This window comes from Thermobia domestica, chromosome 3 (genome assembly GCF_964235325.1).
Source record: "Thermobia domestica chromosome 3, izTheDome1.hap1.1, whole genome shotgun sequence".
NCBI classification, from domain to species: domain Eukaryota; kingdom Metazoa; phylum Arthropoda; class Insecta; order Zygentoma; family Lepismatidae; genus Thermobia; species Thermobia domestica.
In genome coordinates, this window is record NC_137456.1 from 37,935,808 (window position 1) to 37,961,153 (window position 25,346).

Consider the following 25,346-nt stretch of genomic DNA (forward strand, 5'->3'; position numbering starts at 1 on the left):
AACTAAATATTAGTATTAGCTATTACACTAATAGGAAGATTATAAATTCTGTTTACTTGAAACTGTTAATGCTTTTCATCAATCATTATTCATACCTCGTCTATTCACAATACAGGCATGTTGGTGAAAATCTGATTCGCAACAGAATCGAAAGGTCGACTAGTACCTCAGTACCTCATGATCTCGGTTCCCTGAATCACCAAGATTGAAGTACTGTTCGGAGATCAGAGAGTGCCGGCTAAGGAAAAAGAAGCGTAAACGCAGAATTTTAGGAAAATAGGAAGAAATTATACCGAAATTATGATTATACTGAAATTAGTAGCGGTGGAACGCAAGTAACTGCCAGTGTCATTGCAAGATGAAACAAAATGAACACATTAAAATTACTGGCAGGAATGTCATCCTTGTACCGTACAACAGATACCATGTAGAAAAGTAGGCAGTTACAAAATTATATAAATGATATTTTTGCATGTGATTACTGTGCAGATTAAGAATCCGGATATCATGTAATTGATTAATTTGGAGGCTCTGTGCCGCAGAGTAGGTCCAGAATGTTGACTTACGTTACCATAATTAGGTTAGATTGTATTATTTTAGTGTAGTTTTAGGCAGATGCGATATACCTGGACCTACTTTGTGATACTGGTTATTATCCGTTCAGTTTTGCTATACGGATCCATAGTATAAGTAGTAGTAGAAGTAGGAACGGGTTAGAAGCTCCGCAGGGGTTCGTTGGGTTCTCTTCTCTACATAAAATAGGCAAATTAAAAACTTCTTAAAATTCCGTACATTTTATAATCTGTGAATCCGTAAAGTAAAACTGCACCTTATCATTATTTGTAAAGGATCGTGTCTGGTTTTACGTTTGCAGGTTAACAATAGGGGTGTATGAAGGCAGTGGCTACACCCATGCATAAAATTATCTCCTACTTAAAAAATTCATTGTATTCGCGAATTTATGTGTTTGCTATGTATGCTCGCAACAGGAAATTTGGTAACCCATAGGGAAATGAGAGTCTTAGTGCAAGAGGTATTACTCGAGCAGATGGTTTTATCAGATTTTGATAGATTTACATTTTCAGGTTAGGTTGGAGCTTCTAAAATACTGATAATAATTCAAACTTTCAAAACGTACAAACCGAAAAAATCTTGCCGTCTATTCCGCTTACAGGAGGTTCTAGAACACAGGTCTCCCATATAGGTTAGTAGCTAGGTTGATTCCATTCTGTACTAAAATTTAATATTTATTTCACATAATATTGCCGAGCGAGTGTTAGTGAGTGAAGGCGGGTTTGAGCCCCGTAGGGCACGTTGTTTATTATAGCTCACTGGGGGGGGGGGCGGTTCCTGTGTTCTAGAACCTTGCCCGCTTGCAGTAAATAGTTACACATAAAATTCTTCTACTACCATTCAAAATACATTTCAGTATGCTATGCACTGACAGAAATTATATTCACACTTTGATTTCTTCACGAAAAATGTTTCACATCATATTTTTTATCTATACATTTTCTATTTGGTAGACCGTCTACTCGAGTGAACCCGTACAAGACAAATACCAGAGGGCTAAGGCGCTTAGGCTGGGATTATTTAGTATGCGAATTAAAAGTACATTATATTAGGGTGTACATAGCAAACGAAGCCAGGTGCGTAACAAGGTGGCAGCCGAAAGCGCTGTGTAATGTAAATGTGTCTTTAAAATACCTTGCATATATAAGGTTTCAGCCGTAAAGTTTGCAAGTATTGGTACTTAGATTCTTAATCTGTACTGCCATGGATTTCCACATTTGCTGTAGCAGTTTAACCATTTAGTACAATATGTGCGAAATTGTCTCACAAAGGAAAAAGAGAGTTCGGCATAGATCAAATTTTTTATTTCACCTGTAAATGGTGAAAGGCAAGTTAAATGCCTCAAAAACATATTTATTCAAGTGTCATAATTATAACTAAAGCAGTGAGGTAAAAAGATAAATATTACTATCCTATATTTCTTCATAAAAATAAATTCAAATGGGTCCGGTCTCTGCATCTTTGGCTCAACAACCCTATGTGCTACTCGTCTGAGTGGATTACTTAAGCTCCCGTACTTCCCAGAAAGTTGCCTGAAAGCCCTTTCTCTCACGCATAGTTCTAAAATAGAAAGTTGCTAATAGAATGAGAAGTATTAGTAAAAGCTTTTTCTAACTCAGGGCGCAAAATTTCAAAGTCAGACGCACTTGGCAATCCAAAAATGATCACTGGTATCTCTTACGTACAAATTATGAGAGGTCCCCCTCCCCCAAGGCTTTGGTTTGACAAAGAAAGAGATTACATCAGGGCACAAAATTTCAAAACCAAACAATTAGATTCAGGATAATCAATTTTGAATGCGAAATATTTCACATTCCGTGTTTTCTCTTACTTAGTGACAATTATTTTCGTGCGAAACAGAAACTATACAGCCGTGTGAGTTTAGACAGAAACCATTCTTAATAAACACTACAGTCGGCGAGAACTATCTTGGCAGTGACCTCAACGCTCTCAGCTGCAAGGCTACCAACTTACTCTATTCACAAATAGTGCTTAGATGGGACACTGAACGCTTCGCACGTCACGTCGTAACTACAGTTTAAAATAATGCTGGTAGCGAACTAGAGAGAATTTAGATAACAATGTATTTGAATAATACTAGCATATATATGCATTGTTACGGCAAAGAAAGAAAAAATAAGATTAGACTCTATATTTATGTCGTCAAACGACAATATCTTTCCTTTCAAAAAGCAGTTTTCTATTTCCAATAGAATTTTTTTAAACCTAAATCCAAACTTGAGTAGTATTTGTTGTAATGCCCACTCAGAACCTTTGAAGTAAATGCTTTTCTTAAGTTTACACAATAATTTATTTAAGGTGGCGACAATGCCTTCAGCATAGATATTGTGAATTGTTCTACGAACTACTACTTCATCGAAATAATCTAAATTTGTTTGTCTTTTCTGTGTATTTGGCCTTGCTTTACAGGGTGTTACGACGGGTTGTCCAGACTTTACTCCTTCTCTTTCACAATTCGCCACACGGATCTCTCACTGACACATGTTGCTCGGGAGGTTTCATGAACACTGTCAGATTTATTATTGTTCGCTGCAAGAGAAGTTGTAAACATTAAAAACAATGTCTCCTGCATCACAATGCAACGGCTTACCTTTCTTTAAGGCACTATCACCCATTCTTATACTCAAAATTTCGAGAACGAGAATAAAACAAAGAATTGACAACTTTCACCAGTCAGCACAGACTGTATAGCCCTACAAAAAGAAAACACGCGCTTTTCAGTTCATTTCATTTCGCTTTTGTTTTTAAATTTGTTTGTTTTTCCTGGAAGTGCTGTTCTTATGTCCTATTGGTAAATGTTATACTTTTCGAAGCTACATTCACTAACCCCCACGTTCTGTTTCCGCGACCAGAAAAGACGTTCACATATCATCCTCTAACTCAAGGATCGTGATAGGTAAAGATATGGGGGTTTCTTTAAAATAAACTTTGGACTTCCCTTCCCATTTCGTCCACTGCATATTTGTGTCTATCTTCAATAGAACGAAAGTTTGTAGCATGTTGAAATCTGAGTGTTGTTAGAACAGAATAAACATAAATGGCTATCATTTAAAATTATTTTCCACATATAATATAAAATTCAAATATAAAATAACCATATTCTTCATGAAAGTTATATAAATATAAAAGCAAAAAAATGTAGCATTTATGTCTCCTTGAACTCCAGTTATCATTATACAAAGATGACAAGTATATTTATCAAAAACAAATCTCTCATTTCGGTTCATTTCCTTTCGCTTTCCTGTTGTAGAGAACGGAGCGTGCTTTTAAGTTGGTATTTGTGTTCGCGCATTTTCTCTTTCCTGGGATTGGACGTTGAATTGAACGAAGCGTCTACTTTAACCAGTGGGATGGCATTTGAGCAAGAGCGAAGTCTACGTCACTGCCAGGATAATTCTCGGGCACTGTAGTTGCTAGCTCTAAATTTCTAGTCGCTAATGGCGACCTGGCGACCGAAAATTTTGCGCCCTGATCTGACTGATTCGTACTAGCTTTGCTATCTTGAATAACTTATACTAAACTTACAAATCGCTGAGCAAATCAACGTTTATTTATAAAATAATAAATGTGTGACAGTTTCGCCAATTAACATAGCATATTGGCTTCAGACAGTGTTTGATGAAGCCAATATGTTCAATTAATTGGCGAAACTGTCACACATTTATTATTTTATAAATAAACGGACTTTCGCCAATTAACACAGCATATTGGTTTTAGACAGTGTCTGATGAAGCCAATTTGTTCAATTAATTGGCGAACTGTCACACATTTATTATTTTATAAATAAACGTTGATTTGCTCAGCGATTTGTAATTTTAGTGTAAAAACTATATATATCTATATCTATATCTATCTATCTATCTATATATATATACACACACACACACACATATATATATATATATATATGTTATTATTGTTAAGCTGTACACTGGAAATACTAGATGATAAGATTAAAAATTTGTAATATAAAATTAATGGATAGAAGTATTAGAACATTTAAGAAACGTACAGTCATTATCCCATACCTTGGTATTTTACAATAAAACAAGATGAGCAGAAAAACTAGTATACATATATAATTCAGAGAGTAAATTAACTTTCGTGATAGCTTATTTGCTTTACTTTTAAAGTTTGCGATTGTCTTAGGTTTAATTTTGTTATATGAGAATAGCAACATTAAGTTATATGTTTTTCACCTAAACTTGTAGAAAAAAAAAAAAAAGAAATGAATATATTTTCTGTTTTAGTGGATCTTTAAGTTCTAGAGATAAGTGAAATCAAATCTTTGTTTTACGTCCCACGATTATGCCCACTCGGCTAAGATAGACGGTGATAATGAGAAATGAAGAAAGTGGGAGGAAACGGGAGAACTTCGAGAAAACCCACACATACGGTGTTTGTCCACCACAAAGTTCATTTGGCGCAAGCTGGTATTGACCCAAGGACCCCATTCACCAGAGGTGAACGCTCTACCACTAAGCTACCGCGGCCTCCTATCTAGAGATAGTGTGCTCAGGAATCTTTGCCTGTAAGAGATCGTTTTATGACTAAATGATCAATCAATTTGTCATAAGGCTTAATGAAGTCATGATTTGTCCTGTCATAAATTATCTTGGACACCAAAAGTTTAGAGTTTGAGATCATCCTTTTCTGTCCTTATGCAACAGAGGTTAGGAAGGACGGCTTTTACTGGTAATGTAAGCACTGACTCATGACTTGATTCCAGTGTGACGGGAGCACAATGGCTCTGATATAGCCCTTATCTCTGGTGCTGGGTTCCCTGGTTCGATTCCCACCAGTAAGTTTGTAATAGACAACATCGTTCGCGTGGGTTTTGTTGGGGTACTCTCGTTTTCTCCCACTTTCTCATTCCACCAATTCTTCCATGGTCGTTCACTTGCTTTAATTTTCGCCTCCCTTAGCCTAAAGGGAATAATCATGGGGTGTTAAACTTAAAGATTTCATTTTTCTTTTCATTTGAATCCGATGCAGTTGTCAGCTTCAGAGTCCAGCATACAAGGTGAGCCCTGACGGTATAGACCTTTCCCCATCGCACTATTTTCGCTTGTAAAAGAGCTGGATTACAAGACCACACCATTGTCTGGCCACTCTTGACACCAAAGAGGTTATGTTTAAAAAAAAGTACGTGTACAAGGGTGTAATCGAGCACAAAGGCGATTATATTCATTGTGTTCGTAGATTTTCTCGGGATTTTACCGATATTTTAATTCCATCAGCATTCACTTGCGTATCATTTGTCTCTTTTAGCTTACACGACATATCCGCGAGATGTTAAATTAAATGTTATAGATAAATAAACGAATTTCTTAGATATATTTTCGAGAAAAACTGCTTATTTTTCATGCACTGGCCAATAAAAAATTAACATCCAGAAGGAGGTAACATAGATACATCTAATCTATTGATTGAATTTATAGAGCACATACTCATAAGGAACGTAATTTACTTGTGCCTCAGTTTTGTTCCTTTAATTGAATTTTCCATGCACGCGAGGCTCATCTTGTGTCAACAGATCCTTTCCTTTACATTCCCAATTGTGGTTTTAGCTATACTATAAAATACAATTTTACACAGAGTATTTCGTAATCTTAATTTTGGTTATTAATACTCACCAATTCGGTGTTATTGTAATGGGTATTCATTCCGCCAGTTATCATACATAATACGTATAATTTAGACGTCAGAAGGTTTCTGTAAAGTAGACACTGAGTTGTCCAAGCATAAGAGAAGTTGTGGCTGAGCGCCAACTTAAAGGTTGATAGAATGTGTGACAGTCCAGGGATGGATAGTGTAATGGTTAATGTTTTGGCATGGTAAGCTAAACATCTGGGTTCGATTCACTGTTGAGTCATGCATTTTTTTACTTTTTGTATGTAATAGTATATCAAATTATGATACAAAAATATTGAAATATACTGAAATTCAACTACCTTGAATTTAAAGACTTAAATACTTTCAGTCTCAAGTTAGAAATCTCCAGTATTACATATACGAGGGTTGTGCAGAAAGTGCCAGACGTTTTGGCCTATCGCGGCAGTGGGTGGGGTTAGAATCGCCATTTTACAGTCCAGTCAGAATGTTGTCACACTCAGTACGCATCCAGCGGTGGTAGCGTGAGGATTCTAACTCTCTTACTGTGCTTTCGGTGACGTTTTACAATGTGTGCTGCAATAGAACATCCTGCGTCTTGTGAGGTGCGTTCTGTGATGAGGTTTTTGTTGTGAAACATTGAGAAAGATAAGGGGCGCAATTCAAAACAAGCACCAGGGAAAACTTAGCGCGAAGATGATTTTTTTTTTCGAAAACGTACGTTCACACGCGGCAAGCGTACCCGCGATATTTTGGATAATTTTGAATGGGAGGTTTTCGATCGCCCACCATACAACCCGGATTTGGCGCCGAGCGACTACCTTCTTTTCCCAGCGATGAAGACATGGCTCGCTACACAACACCTTGATACTGACGCCGAACTACATGCCAGTGGTTGAAATCGCAGACGGCAGATTTGTGCTGCGACAGTATTGAAAAACTTGTGCCACGGGATGTTATATCCCTTAATTTGCATAGCGATTATGTGGAAAAATAGCTTAAGAGCGTACCTTTCAAGTGTATATAATACAATTGGGTTTGTTCATTCTGCTACTTTTTATTTCAAAACGTGTTACTTTGTGGATAGCCCTCGTATATGTTTTTAAAATTCATTTTCTATGTTTTGTTCTTTCTTTTGTTTCATTAGGTATCAAGCTTTATTGTTTTATAGTAGTATCAAACTTATTGTAAGCTGTAATCTTTTACTTAAAAATATGTATTTAAGGTCAATGGGTGGAAACATAGGCACTAGAACGTGGGGGCTCAGACCTTTTCAGCTCTCTCAATATTGTCGTTGAGGGGAGTTAAACCTCTCTAATGTTTCATTGTCGTTCTCGTATTCTTATATCTACAAAACCTTTTTTTTGGGGGGGGGGGGGCGGTCTGTATTAAACAATAACTACTATCCATGAAATATTAGAAATAATTAAATTTGAAGAAAGTAGCGGAAACTGTTATGCGATAAAGTTTTATTGTAAAAGCCTCTTCCTTAATATATTCTTCGCGTCGGGTTTATGGGTGCAAATAAATATCTAAAATCAGTGTTACTTCAAGCTAACGTTTTGTAAGAATTCCCTTATAACTAGATCCTTTAATTTTGATAAAATAGCTTTATCTTAGTTTGAATTGATAGTGTTTTTGCGTGTTCTTCTTTACAGATATCACGAGTGGATGAAATCTCCTGAACTTCAAGAATTAACCGGATCAGAGCCTTTAACCCTCGACGAAGAATATCAGATGCAAAAGAGTTGGCGTGAAGATAGCGACAGTAAGAGTCGTTTCTCTTTATTCTGGTCGAATTCGTTATGCTTGGAAAGAGTAATTAAATTAAAACTGAAAGTTTTCGTTCAGCTATAGCATAACTGAACTAGTCATATCTCTTCTTCAATTAAGGATACAAGAGAGGCCAACATTCTTATGTCAACTGATTTAAATTCGTGATTCAGTAGGATACAGAGAAAGAAATGGTGCCGTCGGCGGTGAGATTATCCGCCGCGTTTTCAAAAACACTAATGTTTTAAGCTAGGTTAACATGCTGGAAGAATCTTGTGTCTGTCATTAGAAAAATCTTGCAACCCCATCTTTCTATTTACTGTTTACACTTTACAACTTTCTGAAAGCAAGAAGGATGAAATGAAATGAAATCTTTAAGTTTTATGTCCCACGGTTATTCCGGTTTGACTAAAGGAGACGGTGATGATGAGAGATGAGTGAAATGGTGGAATGCAGAAAGTAGGAGGAAACGGGAGAACCCCGAGAAAACCCACGAGCACGGTGTTTGTCCACCGAAGCAAAAAGGATATCTTCACCTATGCAGCAGTGCACTCTAGTGGAAAAATAGCGAACGTCATTAAAAACGGATATTTTGGCGCGCTTCCCCTCCCCGTCCCAAAAGGATCCATCGTTTAGGAAGCGCGAAACTGTTTATATATATATATATATATATATATATATATATATATCACTGGGAGGGCGATAACAGGTAGCAAGCAAGACGACCCAGAAAGTTGCAGATGGTATGACTCCTTGCAACATAAAAAAATTGTTGGATGTCCCTTTCAAGACTATGTTTACGTGGAGAAATATTGTAGTGTTGCAAGATTTTTTTTAATGACAGCTACATGATTCTTGCAGCATGGCAACCTAGCTTTAGTCATAAAGAAAAACCTTTCGTGATTGCAATTTTCAACAGTCTTATATTTTGTAGCTGACTTAAGTAGATTTTCTAACTTTATAAGCTGTTTTAGCTAATTTATGTCACAATGTTGATCTGAAAATATTCGTGTGGTGACCAAAATTCTCCAAATAATCAATATTTCGAGCACGCTCCTTGAGTGATCATCATCAGGATAGTTTCAAAGCTTATATCATGTTACATAGCTAGCTAATCACATGCTATGATGTAGTTCAATGGTAATAAGGTATGCAGAATCTCCGAATACCAATATGTAAATACAATAATGGAAGCTTCTTATACAGAGTGTTTTATATACATTATTTCAAGCTCCAAATGTACTATTAATGACATGTCAGTGCTTTATATTTAGTCAATAGTTAATTTGTATTATACAAAATGTGTTGATACAAATAATCTCTAAATTCACAAATCTGGATACATATAAATAAATATATTTGACAGCAGTGATTCGATTCTTCATGGTTATCTAAGATAAGCTCCTATAGTTTTCGACCCAGTTGATGTGTGTTTTGAAGAATTATAATAAATATACCAGCTAGACAATTTTGTGTTTTTAAAATCTGTTAATAAACTAATAGAAATTAATACAAGATGAGTCATAAGTCACTAAAGGGGTTTCAAAACAGCTTAACTCCTCGCGTATGTTAGCAATATGTAATGAAATGCTGGTATAATATGCGTTACATATGGAACATTTCTGTCATCATCAGTACGTAATAATTAAATAATTTTTACATTGGTTTGTAGATTCATTGGGATTAAGTTTGGTTTTAGGAGGGGGAAAAATCGATAATAGCAAAACACAACTGTAATTTATACTCAAATAAATCACTTGAAGGGTTGATGAAGTACCATGTCACACAGTCGTTTCCTTTTTAATTATCCCTTTGGTTGTGGTAATTTGTGGATGAGGTGCTCACTATTTTAATTCAGCTTTGTTTTCCCATTAAGGGGAAACCGTCGTCTAAGTGGTTAGAGTATTGGATTCATGTCCGCGAGGTCCCGGGTTCGATTCCTGGCCGGTGCTTCCCAATTTTCGGCGTCCACCCAGCGTTGTGAGGCAAACTGGGGAGTTAGGTGAATGAAAAGATATGACGGCCACTAGATCTAGAAAGCTCCCGATACGCCTAGTAGTGACAGGGCGACGTGACGCGACGCAGCGTGCTGATCACGTGCTCATCGCTAGGTCGGACGTAGTTCAGCCGGTTGCTGACAGATGGCGTTGGAGCGGCTCAGGCGCTCAAATGGGCTGCTACGCCAAGTGGTGGTGGTTTTCCCATTAAGGAAGGTTGATAATGTTTTTTTTTTTTCCTAAGGACTGAAATTTTATCATTATGTGAGTCCAGTCAATGAAAATATTCCTTAATTATTACATGATGATGATTAAGAGTCACCGAAAGATCTACCCAAAATTAATAATACGGGTGCTTAAGTGGAGTTCAAAGTTAGTATTTTGTTAATGGATACACATCAGTTCATTTAATACTTTCAAAAGTTGATTTTATTACGAATAGCCCAGATCTGAGTGAAAAGTTACCTCATTTCATTTTGAAAAAATATTTTTGGTCTGTTTCGTAAGTTGGAAATACGATTAGATACTCCAATTTAATTATGATAATAAGCTGCATGTATAAAACTCAAGAATAGGAAGTTATTTTAAAGGAGTTGTCTTAAGAGTTTGAAATACTATTTATTTGTTTCAACCATTCGTAGTGCTTCATAAAGTTTTATTTCTCTAATTTCAGAATGTACTTTCATAGTTCTGGACAAAGAGATGTTTGGAAGCACACAAGATGAAATTGGTAAGATACAGATTATGCAGTATTTGGTTTATAAGTAATATGTGGGATTATAAGTTGATCCTATCTTTAATTAGCATGTAGCATATTTTGACCACTGTAGTAGAGAAAATAAAATGTAGATACTTAGTTTATTTGTTCAGAAAAAAATGTCAAATTTGAACTTAGGAAGAAGACGTAAATACTATTTTGTTTTATCTGAATTATGATATATATAAACACTACGGCACACCATTAAAACGCACCCAACACGTATCATTAAGAAAGTCACATTTGTTTCTTCAGATATTAACAGTAATAACATACACACATGTGTGCGAACTTTGATTTAACATTGCTTGTGATCTTCGATGGTCCCCGCGCGAGCAGAAAAAGGACAATGGAATTGAAAATCAAGAGTTCTTATTGGTACTGGTATTGTTACGTATTTTACTAATATATCTTCTGCAGAAAAATTAGTATTGTTCGTATTTATTTTCCGTATACCCAAATTGCTATTCTTTTTAACACATATTCTGCCAAGTAACTTGTTCATGCCTAAGCCGTTAGCGTACGCGCCTTTGGTATGGAAGACCCGGGTTCGATTCTCGGCGGGAACTCATGTAGTTTGAATTCCACGTTAATCAGTAGGTCCACGTCTCATACAGCCTGGCTGCTGAAAGGGACGTTAAACTCAAAATCAACTCAACTCAACACATCCTACCACTTTATTATACCCCAAATCAGTTAAACCATAATCAATCAAAATGAAACATTATAGCCAACAAATACCTGTGATTAAATTTCTGCAGATGTACTGTAGATACGATGGCTATTTTCTTCAACCTGCATTAACCACCAGAGGTAAGCCACATTCGATGATGAAGCATGGCTTATCTTCAGTAATTTGTGTAAGTTGCTTCGGCTTCCTATTGGGAAGGTCCTGTCTGCTTTTCTGGTCATTGACCTTATCAGCGGACATTTTTTTTCTATGCATTTGTATTTTGAAGAAATGAGAATAAAATGTTAATGCTCCAAAACGCTTAAATAAACCTGGGCATTCACTGTGTGACCTTCTGGTACAAATTCATGATGAACGATACCCTTACTGTCGTAGAAACACAGGAGTATTGTCTTCACTTTTGACTTCAGACGTCGAAGTTTCTCCGTATCCCCATACACTTTCGGCATCAAATCAACAGTCTCTGTGGCATTTTCACCTAGTTTAACATAGAATTTGATATTTGGTCTCTGTTTCATGCTGCTAGTGTGACGAGAGCCTCTCAGTGACTGCTGCTGGTAATAGCGTCGTATTTCCCGTCATGCTTCGCGTGCGATAATGGGTGTTGTCAGATTGTAGAGGAGGGATTACCTCTTTCGAACACACACAATTCAGTGGTAACGCATTGAAGCCCGAGCTAGACTCAAGTGGCAATAAAATGTTCGTGCAACCCATGCCCACGTATACCTCAGTAATCTGTTTTTTTACTGTTTTAAATCATATACATGACCCTGAGTTGGGTTTAGGTTCCATGGAAATGCTGGTCGCTGTTATCTAGATTTGTAAACCCGAGTGGTCCCTGTGGCGTAGTTACTAACGCTCTCGCTTTTGGTGCGAGTAGTCCCGAGCTCGATTCCCGGTGGGGACACTCGGTCCAAAAAGTGTAAAAGTTTTTGAAGGGCAGCATCCTGAGTGAGGTTTCCGTAGATTTTCCTCATTCACACCAGGCAAATGCCGGAATGGTACCTAACATAATAATCCTAGCTCGCTTCCTTTATTCCTCGGGTAATGTAATTGCCGAGTGACGTCGTCTCTCATACATGACGGACTAACATGGCCATAGGTGCCGAAAGCCGAAAAATCTAATTCCTAATCCTAATACTAATTCTAGACCCACTAGTGGACATTTGAGTCTTGAAGTGTTAATAAAGAAGATCATTCGGAAGTCTATAGAGTCATATTGCATTTTAAGTGGATAAAAGACAGTCGATTTTACATTACAAGCAGATCATTCATTAGTCAGCGGTTAAGCCTCAAGATATGCAAATTAACAACTTACAGAGTAATCAATATTACGGAGAATTGCAAAAGGTTTGATGATATAAAGGGTCCTATCTGAAACCTACTTGTCTGACTTTTAAATGTGAACTAGTTTCTTTAGTTATTTAGTTTTTCTTTCTTTTCTTCTCCTACACAGCGTCAATGATAGGAGATACAAATTTGTTTTTCACTAGCGATGATCTCCATGAAGCGGAAGCGGAAATAATGATAGCAGAGCCAGAAGCTAGAGGGAAGCGTCGTGGATGGGAAGCTATGCTCCTTATGCTTAGATATGGTAAGTAATATGATTTTATTAATCAATAAGGTAATCCGTCACATCCATAGAAACTAAAAAACATTCAGTTCATATTATGTGGAAAAGATCATTCATTCGTTGCTTGATCAGCTGGACTGAAAATAAAAGTACTTGATACCTTACATGATTCTGAATTATAGATTCTTATTCAAGATATCACTCGATAAACACGTGGATTTACGTAGTAGCAAACTATTCAATCAGTTCTGGCAATCGTTTTAGCTGGAAACACCGAATTTCACATTGGACGTAATTCAAGCAGATAGCGTGACTAATTCAATAGATCCCTTAATATGCAGGTTCCAAATATGTATTATCTATTGAATTTAATCAAGTAAATTTACGATACAATTTCATATAAATTTCGAAAAATATAATTCAAGTTTGTTTCGGCAGTGCTCTTGGATCATTCTCAACTGCTTTATCGTGTTTTTATTCTGTTTTTATTTATTTATTTATTTATTTATTTATTTATTTATTTTTTTTTTTTGTTTTTCCATGCTTTTATTTCGGGTATTATTACTTTTGTGGTTGTTATCGAAATTTAAATTTAGAAAAAAAAATGATTTTTAAAGAGTAATAGGTTTAGAACCGGAAAACTCATTGCTGAATAAATAAATAAATAAAGTAAACAGGAGAAAACCTCGAGGTTATTCTTCCACCACTGTACAATTAGAAATGCGAACGTGAAATAAAAGCAAGGAAAGGAATGGCGAAAGAAACATTTACGAGGAAGACCCTGGATTCTTGAATAAAGGGTTGAGAAAAAACTCATAAAATGCTTCCTGTGGAGTATTGTACTGTATGGGTCAGAAACATGGACATTACGGAAAAGTGGTGGAAAAAAGACAGGAAACTTTCTAAATGCGGGTGTGGAGAAGAATGAAGAGGATTAACTGGGTAGAACAGAAAACTAATGAGAATGTGTTAGAAATAGTAGGAAGAAAACAGAACAACTTTAGATGTAATTGAAAAGAGGAAGAGAAACTGATTGGGACATTCATTGAGAGGGAACTGCTAGAAGCTATGAGGTTACAGTTGATGAACGGTATGAAAACAGAAAGATTTCCGTGAGGACCAAAAGGTTAGCTGAAAACTGTGATTCATAGAGGCTTCTCAGCTGCGGCAAGTGACCAGCCAATAAAGGCAAAACACCTACACCATCCGACAACTAAGTAATGAGACTGGTATTATGACCAAAACAAAGAAAATGTAATAATACCTGTTTATTATTCAAAGTACATCCCTCCTGCGTCAATACAGGGAGTGGCACGATCACACAAGAAGTAGAACGACCTCAGCAACTCAGTTTATGGTATGTTTCGTAATATCGTTGTCACAGTTGCTTTGATGTTTTCAACGTTGTCAAAAAGTGTCCTTCTAATGGTAACTTCAGTTTAGGAAATAGAAAATAGTCACAGGGGAACATATCTGGAGAATAGGAGGGTGCTGCAGCACACACACGTGTTTTTTTTTTTTATCAAATATTCCTGAACAAGTACTGCCTGGTGAGCGGGTGCATTGTTATGGATACATGGATAAGAAACCAACTACGTGGGGCTAAGTATTCGGACCGAACACCACAAATTCTCTATGAAATGCTCCAAAACACTTAAATAAATCTGGGCATTCACTGTGTGACCTTCTGGTACAAATTCGTGATAAATAATACCCTTACTGTCGTAGAAACACTGGAGTATTGTCTTCACCTTTGACTTCAGACGTCGAAGTTTCTCCGTATCCCCATACACTTTCGGCATCAAATCAACAGTCTCTGTGGCACTTTTACCCAGTTTAACATAGAATTTGATATTCGGTCTCTGTTCCATGCTGCTAGGGTGACGAGAGCCTCTCAGTGACTGCTGCTAATAGCGTCATATTTCCCGTCATGCTTCGCGTGCGACAATGGGTGTTGTCAGATTGTAGAGGAGGGATGACTCTTTCGGACGCACATACTGGTTTGCGGATTACATTCACTGTTTCGTCACAATAAAATCAGTCACTTTACTTAATTGTCGAACGGTATTATTATTATTATTATTATTATTATTATTATTATTATTATTATTATTATTATTATTATTGTAGAATTTTAGCGATAAGTAAGCAGGTGCAGAGGCGTATGGGGCGTAAAAAATATTAATTTTACGTCCCACAGTTATGCCCTTTAAGCTGAAAAGGATAGATGATAATCTCTGAAATTTTGTCAAACTGTATTCCCTTATGTAATCCCAATTAACATAAGAAGACGTTTGTGTTTCAATGAATAATTATTGGTTTGTTTTCTATAGGTGTTGAAGATCTTCACGTTAAGAAATTCTTGGCGAAAATAAAGAATTCAAATTTAAAGAGTATCGCCATGTTTAAGAAAATGGAGTTTCAAGAGGTGAGTTCCATTAAAAGAAAAAAAGTCTGATTTCGTCAGGTTATTTTAACTATATATATATATATATATATATATATATATATATATATATAGTATACATGCTATTATGTTAACTTGCCTTATTTTGTGGGACCAAATATATTCCCAGGATGACGACAAACCAGGAAAAGTAAGTGAATTTGAGAAGATATGTTCAGTAGTTTCGAAGAATGAGATTTTGTAAACATTTAGAATGAAAATTGTAAGATGATTTCAGAGGTGATTGAGGTTTTTTAATTGGCAACTTCACACTTTCCACTAACGATGTCTAATAAAATTATGTTCTGTAGTTGTGGGCATTATCTTTTGCTTTCGTTTGCGCAGTAAAAAGATTTTGGAAAACAGTTAGTCGTATTTGGTCTACTGTGTTTTCATTGTAATATATTTTAATTTACAAAGAGGTTTATTTCAGAAGTGTTTATGAGTATACAAAAATAGCTGGTAAAATTGCACATCAGCGTATGCATTGGGTCAGTACTCAGTGGATAGCCGGATTAATTTCACCAAACTCGGGATCTTTAAATATAGGATACGTCTATGGACACTAAAATGTAGTTTCTGCTTTGTGCTTATAATGAAATATTAAGTACTGTACATTTATAGGCACTCTTATGTCCAAAATGATTGTCGCATATCTATAACTGTCTTCTTGTAAGAATATAATTTGATAATGATTTTGCAGGATACTTTTAATACTGTATTTGTGGTAAATTTCATAAGAAAAGAATTATAAATATGAAGATTAGAATGAGTAAAACAAAATGTTAAATGGACAAGAAAGTTTTATTTTCGTTTAATTGTTCTTATTTATTCCTCTTTTGACATGAAATTTTCCACATACATGTCTTTGCCGATTATATACATACTAACATTATAAGAAATACCGGACGAATTCGTTATCAAATTATGTTCCTACAACAACATATTTATAGACATGCGACAATAGTTTTGGACATGAGTGTACACATGTAATAATTTTTCCATCAATAGTTTGTAATGATTTAATTATAATGATTCGTCTTATAAGTAAAAAAAAAAAAAAAAAAAAAAGTTTATTAGGTATTCTTATTATAAAATTATTCTGACATTGATACATGAGTTCAAATAAAGTTTGTCTCTCTTTCTGTAGTCATTCTTTGGATGACATTTTTGTATGCCAATACGAAATGTTCAGAGCCACATAAAACAAGGTTTTTTCAGGCAAGACGTATAAAAAAAATTGCAATTAGAAAACTTTCCCGTAAGTTTTGTCAGAACCCGGATTCCCATACTTACATCCACAACTCTAATTTGACCACTATCTATCTTGGAGCATGGCCATAATACTACAAGTTTGTTCGTATATTTCAATTTCTAAATTAACTTGCATATCTTGGCCTCTTAATTTAGCATATGGTCTCTTATTTGCTATATGCGAGGCAGATGCTGAAACTACTAGTGAAAATTCAAAAGCATCTATTCCGAGAGGTCTGGATACCATTTTCCGCAGAGGTGAGTGATCACAGTGCTCCTAAATGAAAGGTTGAAAGAAACGCGTGTTTGAATGAATATGTCCCTTCCTGAAGGTATAATTTTCGTATCTAGTACCAGTTTGTATGTTCAAGCATTAATAGGACTATAACAAATGTGGCTTCTACAAACTTCATTGAAAGCAAAACAATCCGAAACCATAACACTTGCTGGGTACATTGACATTTTAACAGTACGTGCAGGACTAAGTGCTTCATCTACATGCAATATATTCTACCACCCATCTTTTTCATTAGTACTTATTTTCTGGTGATTTTTGTCATCACTGGATACTGTTTTTCGCCACAGATCAACAGTGCAGTCCTTGTTGTTAGCTTTAGCCCGTTATACACTATTGCTGATAGGGGATTGTTTCTTGAGAAATCTGTGTAAAGCCAAACCTATAGATTTAATCCTGGTATTCATTGTATATGAAATATTTCCTATCACTTTCCTGAAAGAACTTGTAATTATTGAAATCGATCTGGAATACATAATTGTCTAAACGCATTGTTCTGTTTAGATTTTATTTTCTGACCACATCTACGAACTTTTATGTACCTCATTTGACGAATCTTAGCTGATTGTACTCTATGCACACCAACGATCTGGGTGATTTCAGTAGTAGACTTGCTACAATTACGCAACCTTGGTGTTATATTACATGTGTCTGACCATGTCGATGCTTCAAGTAAGTAATTAGCATCAGTTTTCTCTCGAAACTAACTGTAAACCGGTTTTTACGGATAAAAGCGTGAACTTCACAACTGTCACAACATTGAGTACAAGTTTGACCGGTGCAAACAATAAAATGAGAACAACGAAAATAGAAAGCACTGTAGCTCAGACTAAATTGACAAGCTCGGATAAGTGGGAGTAGTCTGTTACAGATTGGCCATAAAATGCACATTCTCGTGGCATGTTTTTGTTTTCCTTCACGCATATTTTGCTTACATACCGTCCATTGTTGCAAATGAATGTAAATTGATTTGTATTCTGCATAAAATTTCCTTTAAATTGATGTGTATATATCATATTTAAATTAATTTTTGTAGATATTTCTCTAGAAACACTGTAAGCATGCAAAATCATACGATTGTGCTGTTTTCCAGTAATAAGTCAAATTTTTATATTTCAATTATTTTTGCTTATAAACTTTTCTTATCATTTATTCCTTTACTCTCTTATCTGATGAACATTTTAGTGAAAGAACTATGATTATTATATCTGGTAAATAATTTATTTTCTCCTCTCCGAAAATCCTTATATATAGCGAGTTATTAAATACGGTTTCTATAAGGTGAACGTAATTTGTTTTACCGGAGTATATCTTTGCCTGTAGTGTTTAAACCTTGAATCTTAATACTTTATATTATATCTTCTATATATATAAAAGAGAACGCACAAATCCTTTGTTACCTCATCACGCTAATACGGCTGAACCAATTTCTTTTATTTTTGGGGAGTTATTAGGATTTGGACCCTAGATGGTTTTTATCATATCACTTTAATTTTTAATTACCAGTGTCTTGAGATAATTGACCATTCAAGTGTCCATAACGTACAAATCCTTTGTTAGTTCATCATAGGTAAAAATAAACGTATTTATATGCAACCCGCATGACCGTGTCACTCGGCGGGTTAACATAAATGACAGGCGATATAATGTTAACATTTACTGCAATCTACTATGGTTTTTATCATATCACTTGAAAGCGAAAACTTCCGGGGTGACCGCAGCGAAGCGGGGCGGGTTAACATAAATGACAGGCGATATAATGTTAACATTTAATGCAATCTTCTATGGTTATTATCATATCACTTGAAAGCGAAAAAGTAAAAATTATCTAAGTAACAAAGTTTATTGCGTTCCGGGGTGACCGCAGCGAAGCGGGGTGAACGCTGCTAGTATATATATATATATATATATATATATATATATATATATATATATATATATATATCGGGTGTTCAAAAAATGGAGCCCATGGACCACTATTCTACAGGCCAAAATAAAGCGAAAATGTATGATGACATGCCCTCTGGGCTCTCCTTCAGCCGCTATGGGAAATGAAAATTTCACAGTGTGGCAAAGTTGCAGATTAACTTGGAGCCATTAGCATTACTCTACGAATACAACAAGCAGTTGAATCGATTGCTACACTAATAAGTGATGCTAGTGTCAATCAGTATCATCTTTAGCTACCATCTGGAAAGAATCGATATAACTATTTGATAGATTGGTAGATCTAATATGTTGTTCTTTATTTGCTACGTTGCCACATAATGCAATTTGTGTCTCCTGATGAGGGCATGAAAGGTATACAAATAGATATATTTTTTGCTTTGACTTGTAGAATAATGCTCTGTGGTCCGTAGGCGCCATTTTTAGAACACCCGATATATAATCAGTTAAGAGTTATGTTATTCCATTGGAGATCGATACGAAGTCGTCACTGTATATACTACAATATGCATGTATCGATACCATTTTAATATAAAAATATAACTTCTTTATCATGTGTAATCTTAAGTCATAATTAAGTCATAATTTACTTTATGTAACTTGCCGTAACTTCAGAGTTTTTAAAACATGCACTTGAACTTTTTAGGTGTCCAGGAGTGAGGTATTCCAAGAAGTGACTTTAGAAAGAACTGTGACTTCAGAATGGTGTCAATGGCTATGCGAACAGACTGCTGAATCAGTGAAAGTGTCAGAGGAGTCGAGATGACGTCAATGTGACGTTCTAGTTATCTCCGATAATCAAGTGAAATGTTAACTAATCGCGAGGCGAAAAATTTTCTAAGCCATTAGTGTGCCTCTTTGTGGCGTGTGGCTAATGGGCGTGTATTTTTATATCCGTGGTGCTGTTCGATTTCTGGTGGAACTACTTCGAGCTGTTTTTAGTTTAAGGTCCTTTTTCGCAACCAAGCCTATATGAGGTATAGACCTGTAGCTGAGCATGGAGTTTTAACCACATGATCTCTTACCCACAATCAAACACAGGTCTCCTGCGCCAAAGGTGTGAATGCTATGGATGCAAACCCGAGTGGAGGTTAATATTCCACTTTAAACAGTAGGTCCCGTCTCATACAGTGCTGAAAAGGAAGTTTGATTTCCAGTAATCAAATCAAAATCATTAGAAAAATAATTTTATGTATTTTTTTCTTAATAAAGAGGATTCAATAATTTATCAATTAGCATCATCAATAATTATCAACTGTTAAGCACTTAATCAATTTATTCTTAGGTCAGTCTGTCAATTTGATTTATCTGTACAATGAATACCATGTGTTGTATACAGATTGTGCCTGTATTTTACTTTTGATATGTTTAAAAAGTACTATATGCAGTCCTGAAAATAAGAATGAAAAATTAAAAGTATCAATGTAAAACAAAATTGTTGGTAATAATTGAATTTTGTTATTAATAAATTATGTAAAATAACTTTTATGTAAAAGAAGAATAAACTTCATTGTTTCTGATATTAGATGTATATTATGTGTAAAGAAAGGTATAGTCGTCTCATGGCTAGTGAGTAGAAGTCTTGTTTCTATCAGTACTCGAAAGTTATTGTTGTGGAACCAACGAAGAACACCAAGTACAAGGTGGCTATTGCTTATAATTAGGCGAATTACGAATAATGACACTTCCAATTACATAGCTTTCGAATGCGTCAGTAATAGTACTTTCGTACAGAACATTTCAACTGATAAGAAAGGTAAATTTAAAAAGCACAATAAAAGAACGTCCTGTGGCGCTAAGTCTACTGCCAGATGGAGTACTGGCTTCCAATTTCATTATTTTTCTGTAGATCGTACCTCTTAGGTAGCTCCCCTAATTTCTGCACGAAGCTGGTCAACACTTAATGAGAATCCATTTGTCTACACCACCCATAAGAATCCACCACCCATTTGTCTACACGGGGTGATAAGATTGTGATCCTCTTGTGCTTTGGGACTGTAAAATTTGAACATGGATTGATTACTTACAAGGAAAAGAAGTCTAAAAGAAACATATTACAGGGACTTGCTGCAGAAGATACATATGCTATCTAGAAAGAAAAGACAAGATTTGCTATTAAAAGGTATGTTTCTGGTAGCTGACAATGCATCTGAAGACCATGTTGCAAAGACAGCTACTTTCGTTCGCCGTAACAATAGACTATTAGATGACTGGATGATTCAGAGATGGATCGTTAATACACTCGTGCCCAAAAGTTAAGTAACACCATGGGAAAGTGACACGAATGAAGACAGGAGGCTGGTACACACTGAACTTAATATGGCACAGAAAAACAGCAATGGTGACTTGTTTCGTCCTATTTATTGCTCATCGGTCCAGTTTGACATTGAGAAACTTTCAGTGTTGGGTGAGATTACCCCGAACGGCTATACAAGTTGCACTTCATTTTCCCATATTGTGGATGAGGTCATCTAGCAGCTTTTTTTAATAGTAATGCATCCTAATCTTGAACAAACACTCATCCAAGGTCATCTAGTGCCCCAAGTGGTAGATATCGGATCACAATCGGACATTCAAGAGGTCTCGTATTCAAATCGGTTTAAGAACCGGTGATCGTGGTGGCCACTGCTCACGCACGTGATATCCTTCGTTCCACGTATTTCTCTGCCACTTGCATCCTGTGTTGGTGGGCAATATCGTCTATTAGAGGAAACCAAATGCATCATAGAAGAGTCACACATAATGTTGCAAGGTAGCTCCTCGATAGATCACATTTGTCACAGTAGCTGGTTTGGTTTGATTTAGTCCCGTCCAGAAGTAAATCTATATGAGACGTGAATCTACAGCTTCACGTGGGATGCGAACCACGAGAGCCGCCACCGGCCTGCCACAGAATCCTATGGGAAAATATACGGGATGTATTCCTAACAATATGCCACCCCAAACCGTAATCTCGACACCGCCATAACGTGCCACAAAATTGTTATAACATGTTCCTGGTCCGCGCTACACACTGTCAATTTTATGGAACGAAATAATTAAGGTGGTCCCAGGGTTATTGTCTGGAGTGACATATTGCTAGGGGTACCGACACCTTTGCATATTTTCCCACTGATTACTGTGGCGAATGTGATCTATCAGGGCGTTAACCTACAAAGTATGTGCGACTGTTCTGTAGTCATACGGTCCTAGGTTTCTTCTAATGGTGGTGAAAGAATACCTGGAACACAAAGATATCACGTTCCCCGGTTCTTAAACCGATAAATGTCTGGGGTGTCCGATTGCAACTCAAAAACCACCTCCCGAGAGTCTGGACGCGAGTTTGTGCAAGAGTGAGATGCTTTATTATAGAAGCTGCTGGATGGCTTCATCCACAATATAGAAACAATGTGCAACCTATATAGCCGTTCGAGGTGTTCACACTCAATACTGAAGGTTTCTAGCGATGTCAAATGCAGCGGATGTGCAATCGACAGGATGAACCCACAAATGCTGTACAGTCGCCATTTGCTATATTTCTGTGGCATATTACCTTCAATGTGTCACTGGATATTTCCCCTACGCATTCGATTTTGCAGATAGGCATAAATCTCTTGTGTTCATTTGTGTGTCACTTTCCCGTGGTTTTGCCCTAAAGAGCATAATTATGTGACATTAAACTGAAATATTTTCCCGTGGTATTCCTTAACTTCTGGACAAGTGTGTATATTAGGGCCTTATTAAGAGGTTTTTGGAAGTTGTGCCCATTATGACTTATGTTCAGAAAGATATAAAGAATCGAACTATCGAATAATTAAGCAATTTAATGGAAGCTGTTTTTCGATAAGAAAATGCAGGGTCATTTGACTAACCATTTATGGGGAAAGTTTTTCCACGATGAAAGTGTAACCGTTACTGACATTATACGATTTGGTTTGCCACCAAATCTACAGACTAGTATGAAGTTCGTATTAGAGGACAGTGAGAAATGTGTGGTCATAAGAGCTGAATATGAGTCATTACGATATTTCAGTTTCCTAGCACATGTAGACCATAGGGCAAGTACCTTCTGGCTTCTCCCCCGAAATGATGTTTCCATTTATTTAAGGAGATATTGGATATGAGTCCTATCATATTTATCAGCTTCCCACAATCTTACCATAAAATTTTGAATATCTATAAAGTCTTTTAAATCATTGGGTGATTATGACTCCTTAAGTTCTTCCAAATGGGTTAACCTTGTAATGTGCCGCTATTGTATAGCTGAGTGACTCATTACAAATCATCTTTGAGGATGTTTTAAGAGATACCGGTCCGAAATTAGATGATTTAGAAATTGCCAAATCTACAAGAAATTACAATTTTTCGAATCGAAATTGATAAACAAATTGGTTTAATATCTACAGTAAAATAAACATTTTGTGAATTAGTTCATATGTATTTTAGAAATATGTGACCCTTGGATCGAACATCGAAGCTATACCAACTGTGGTTTGTACTTTATATTTTAAGTGAAATTACTCTATCAAATAATATGATGTGCAGTTCCATAAAAAAAGAGTAACCGATAAATTGTTGGATGATTCTTCTATGTATATGTGTGTGTTTAGATGATGATCCTAGTGTTTGTTTTTAAAACAGCTCTTTACGAAATAAAATGGAATAAATATGATTTTAATTATATGGAAATAAATATAGAAAGTGAATGCAGGTATAAATATAAGTATATATGTGACGAGTATATGTTAATTATAATGTGTAAAATTGATGCAGACGCTATTAAAAGAATAATTGAATTGATTTTCAATTAACACTATATTAATACGTTGTTTATTGAAAATGCATCATCAATGCAAGGAATCGTAGGTTGCCATGTACACTCATGTCCAAAATTATTGTCGCATATCTATAACTGTCTTCTTGTAAGAATCTAATTTGATAATGATTTTGCAGGGTACTTTTAATACTGATACTATGTGTATAATCGGGAAATGTATATTTGTGGTAAATTTCATAGGAAAAGAATTATAAATACGAAAATTAGAATGAGTAAAACAAAACATTGCTAAATGGACAAGAAAGTTTTATTTTCGTTTTATTGTTCTTATTTACTGCTCTTTTGACATGAAATTTGTCACATACATGTCTTTGCTGATTATACACATCCTAACATTATAAGAAATACCGGCCAATTCGCTATCAAATTATATTCCTACAACAACATATTTATAGACATGCGACAATAATTTTGGACATGAGTGTACGTCTGATATGGATAGAAGAGAGGATAATATTCTTTACTGTGAGAGTCTCTATCCACACAACGAACCTAATATATGAGAAACTAGAAAATGTAACATCCTTATACACTGTGGTGAATGTTGGGATATTACAACCTTCTGGCAAAATACTTTTTTTAAGGTTTTAAGTCAAGGGATGATGCGGACTATTGATATTCCACATAAAAGAAATGTAACAAACACTAAGAATTGCTCGTGAACGAACTTGAGACCATTGTAACACATTATATATTGCATAACCCATTTACCCGTAATAGGGCTGGTTATGAAAAAAAAAATATAGTGCACCCGATAGTTTTCCTGATTTCAATACTACATTACTATGCCCACACGCTGTAGCAACGAATGTATTTTCGACGTCATGTTTACTGGTTTACAGTGTTGTCAAGGAAGTAAAACAAGTCACAAATTTCGAACTTCTCAGAGATGTTAAGAATTAAATAGATTTTTTTTTTTTTTTATCACATGCTCGAATAGACGCTGGGTTAACGAAGCATCCTACATTATTATGATTTCAGCACACTGTGTTCACTAAGAGCAATGCGACTTTTGATGACAAAAGGTTATAAAGCTTCCTCGTGACTATGTGGTTAGTACATCTCAATGTGGGAGATTCGGGTTTGACTCCCTGTGGAAGGTCATGTGGTTCGGATCCCACTTTTGGATCAACTTTCATATAAGCTCCGTGCTGAAAATGAGCTAAACTCTAATCTAACAAAATAAATAAATAAATAAATAAATAAAATAAAAAAATTGTAATTCTATCTTGTAGAATGCTTTATTAGCTGAGAGTTAAACAAGAATTTTAGGAATGAAAAAAAAATCAAAAGATTGCGATTTTGGCCAAGAATCAGTTTTGGATCAGGGACCACAAAGTTTTTTAACAGCCCCTAAATCGAAATGAAATGAAATGAAATCTTTAAGTTTTACGTCCCACGGTTATGCCGGTTAGGCTAAAGGAGACGGTGATGATGAGAGATGAATGAAGTGGTGGAATGAAGTAAGTGGGAGGAAACGGTAGAACCCCGAGAAAACCCACGAGCACGGTGTTTGTCCACCACAAGGTTCACTTGGCGGGGGCTGGGATCGAACCCGGGACCCCAAGCACCAGAGGTGAACGCTCTACC

The 25,346-nt window shown here is 35.9% G+C and overlaps 1 protein-coding gene across 2 annotated transcripts; it reads left to right on the plus strand.

Annotated features, from left to right (window-relative positions):
• The first annotated feature begins 124 nt into the window (after positions 1-124).
• On the plus strand, positions 125-20,460 carry Mnat9 (microtubule-associated Nat9). Of its 2 annotated transcripts, none has more exons than XM_081750657.1 (6): positions 125-435; positions 7,866-7,975; positions 10,651-10,707; positions 12,882-13,019; positions 15,332-15,426; positions 19,587-20,460. In XM_081750657.1, exons 1-6 carry the CDS (start codon positions 359-361, stop codon positions 19,704-19,706), a joined length of 597 nt encoding a protein of 198 aa, XP_081606783.1. In that variant the 5' UTR covers positions 125-358; the 3' UTR covers positions 19,707-20,460. The 2 variants fall into 2 exon arrangements, with proteins under 2 accessions (XP_081606783.1, XP_081606784.1); XM_081750658.1 differs by lacking the exon at positions 125-435 and adding an exon at positions 540-580.
• Positions 20,461-25,346: the final 4,886 nt, after the last annotated feature.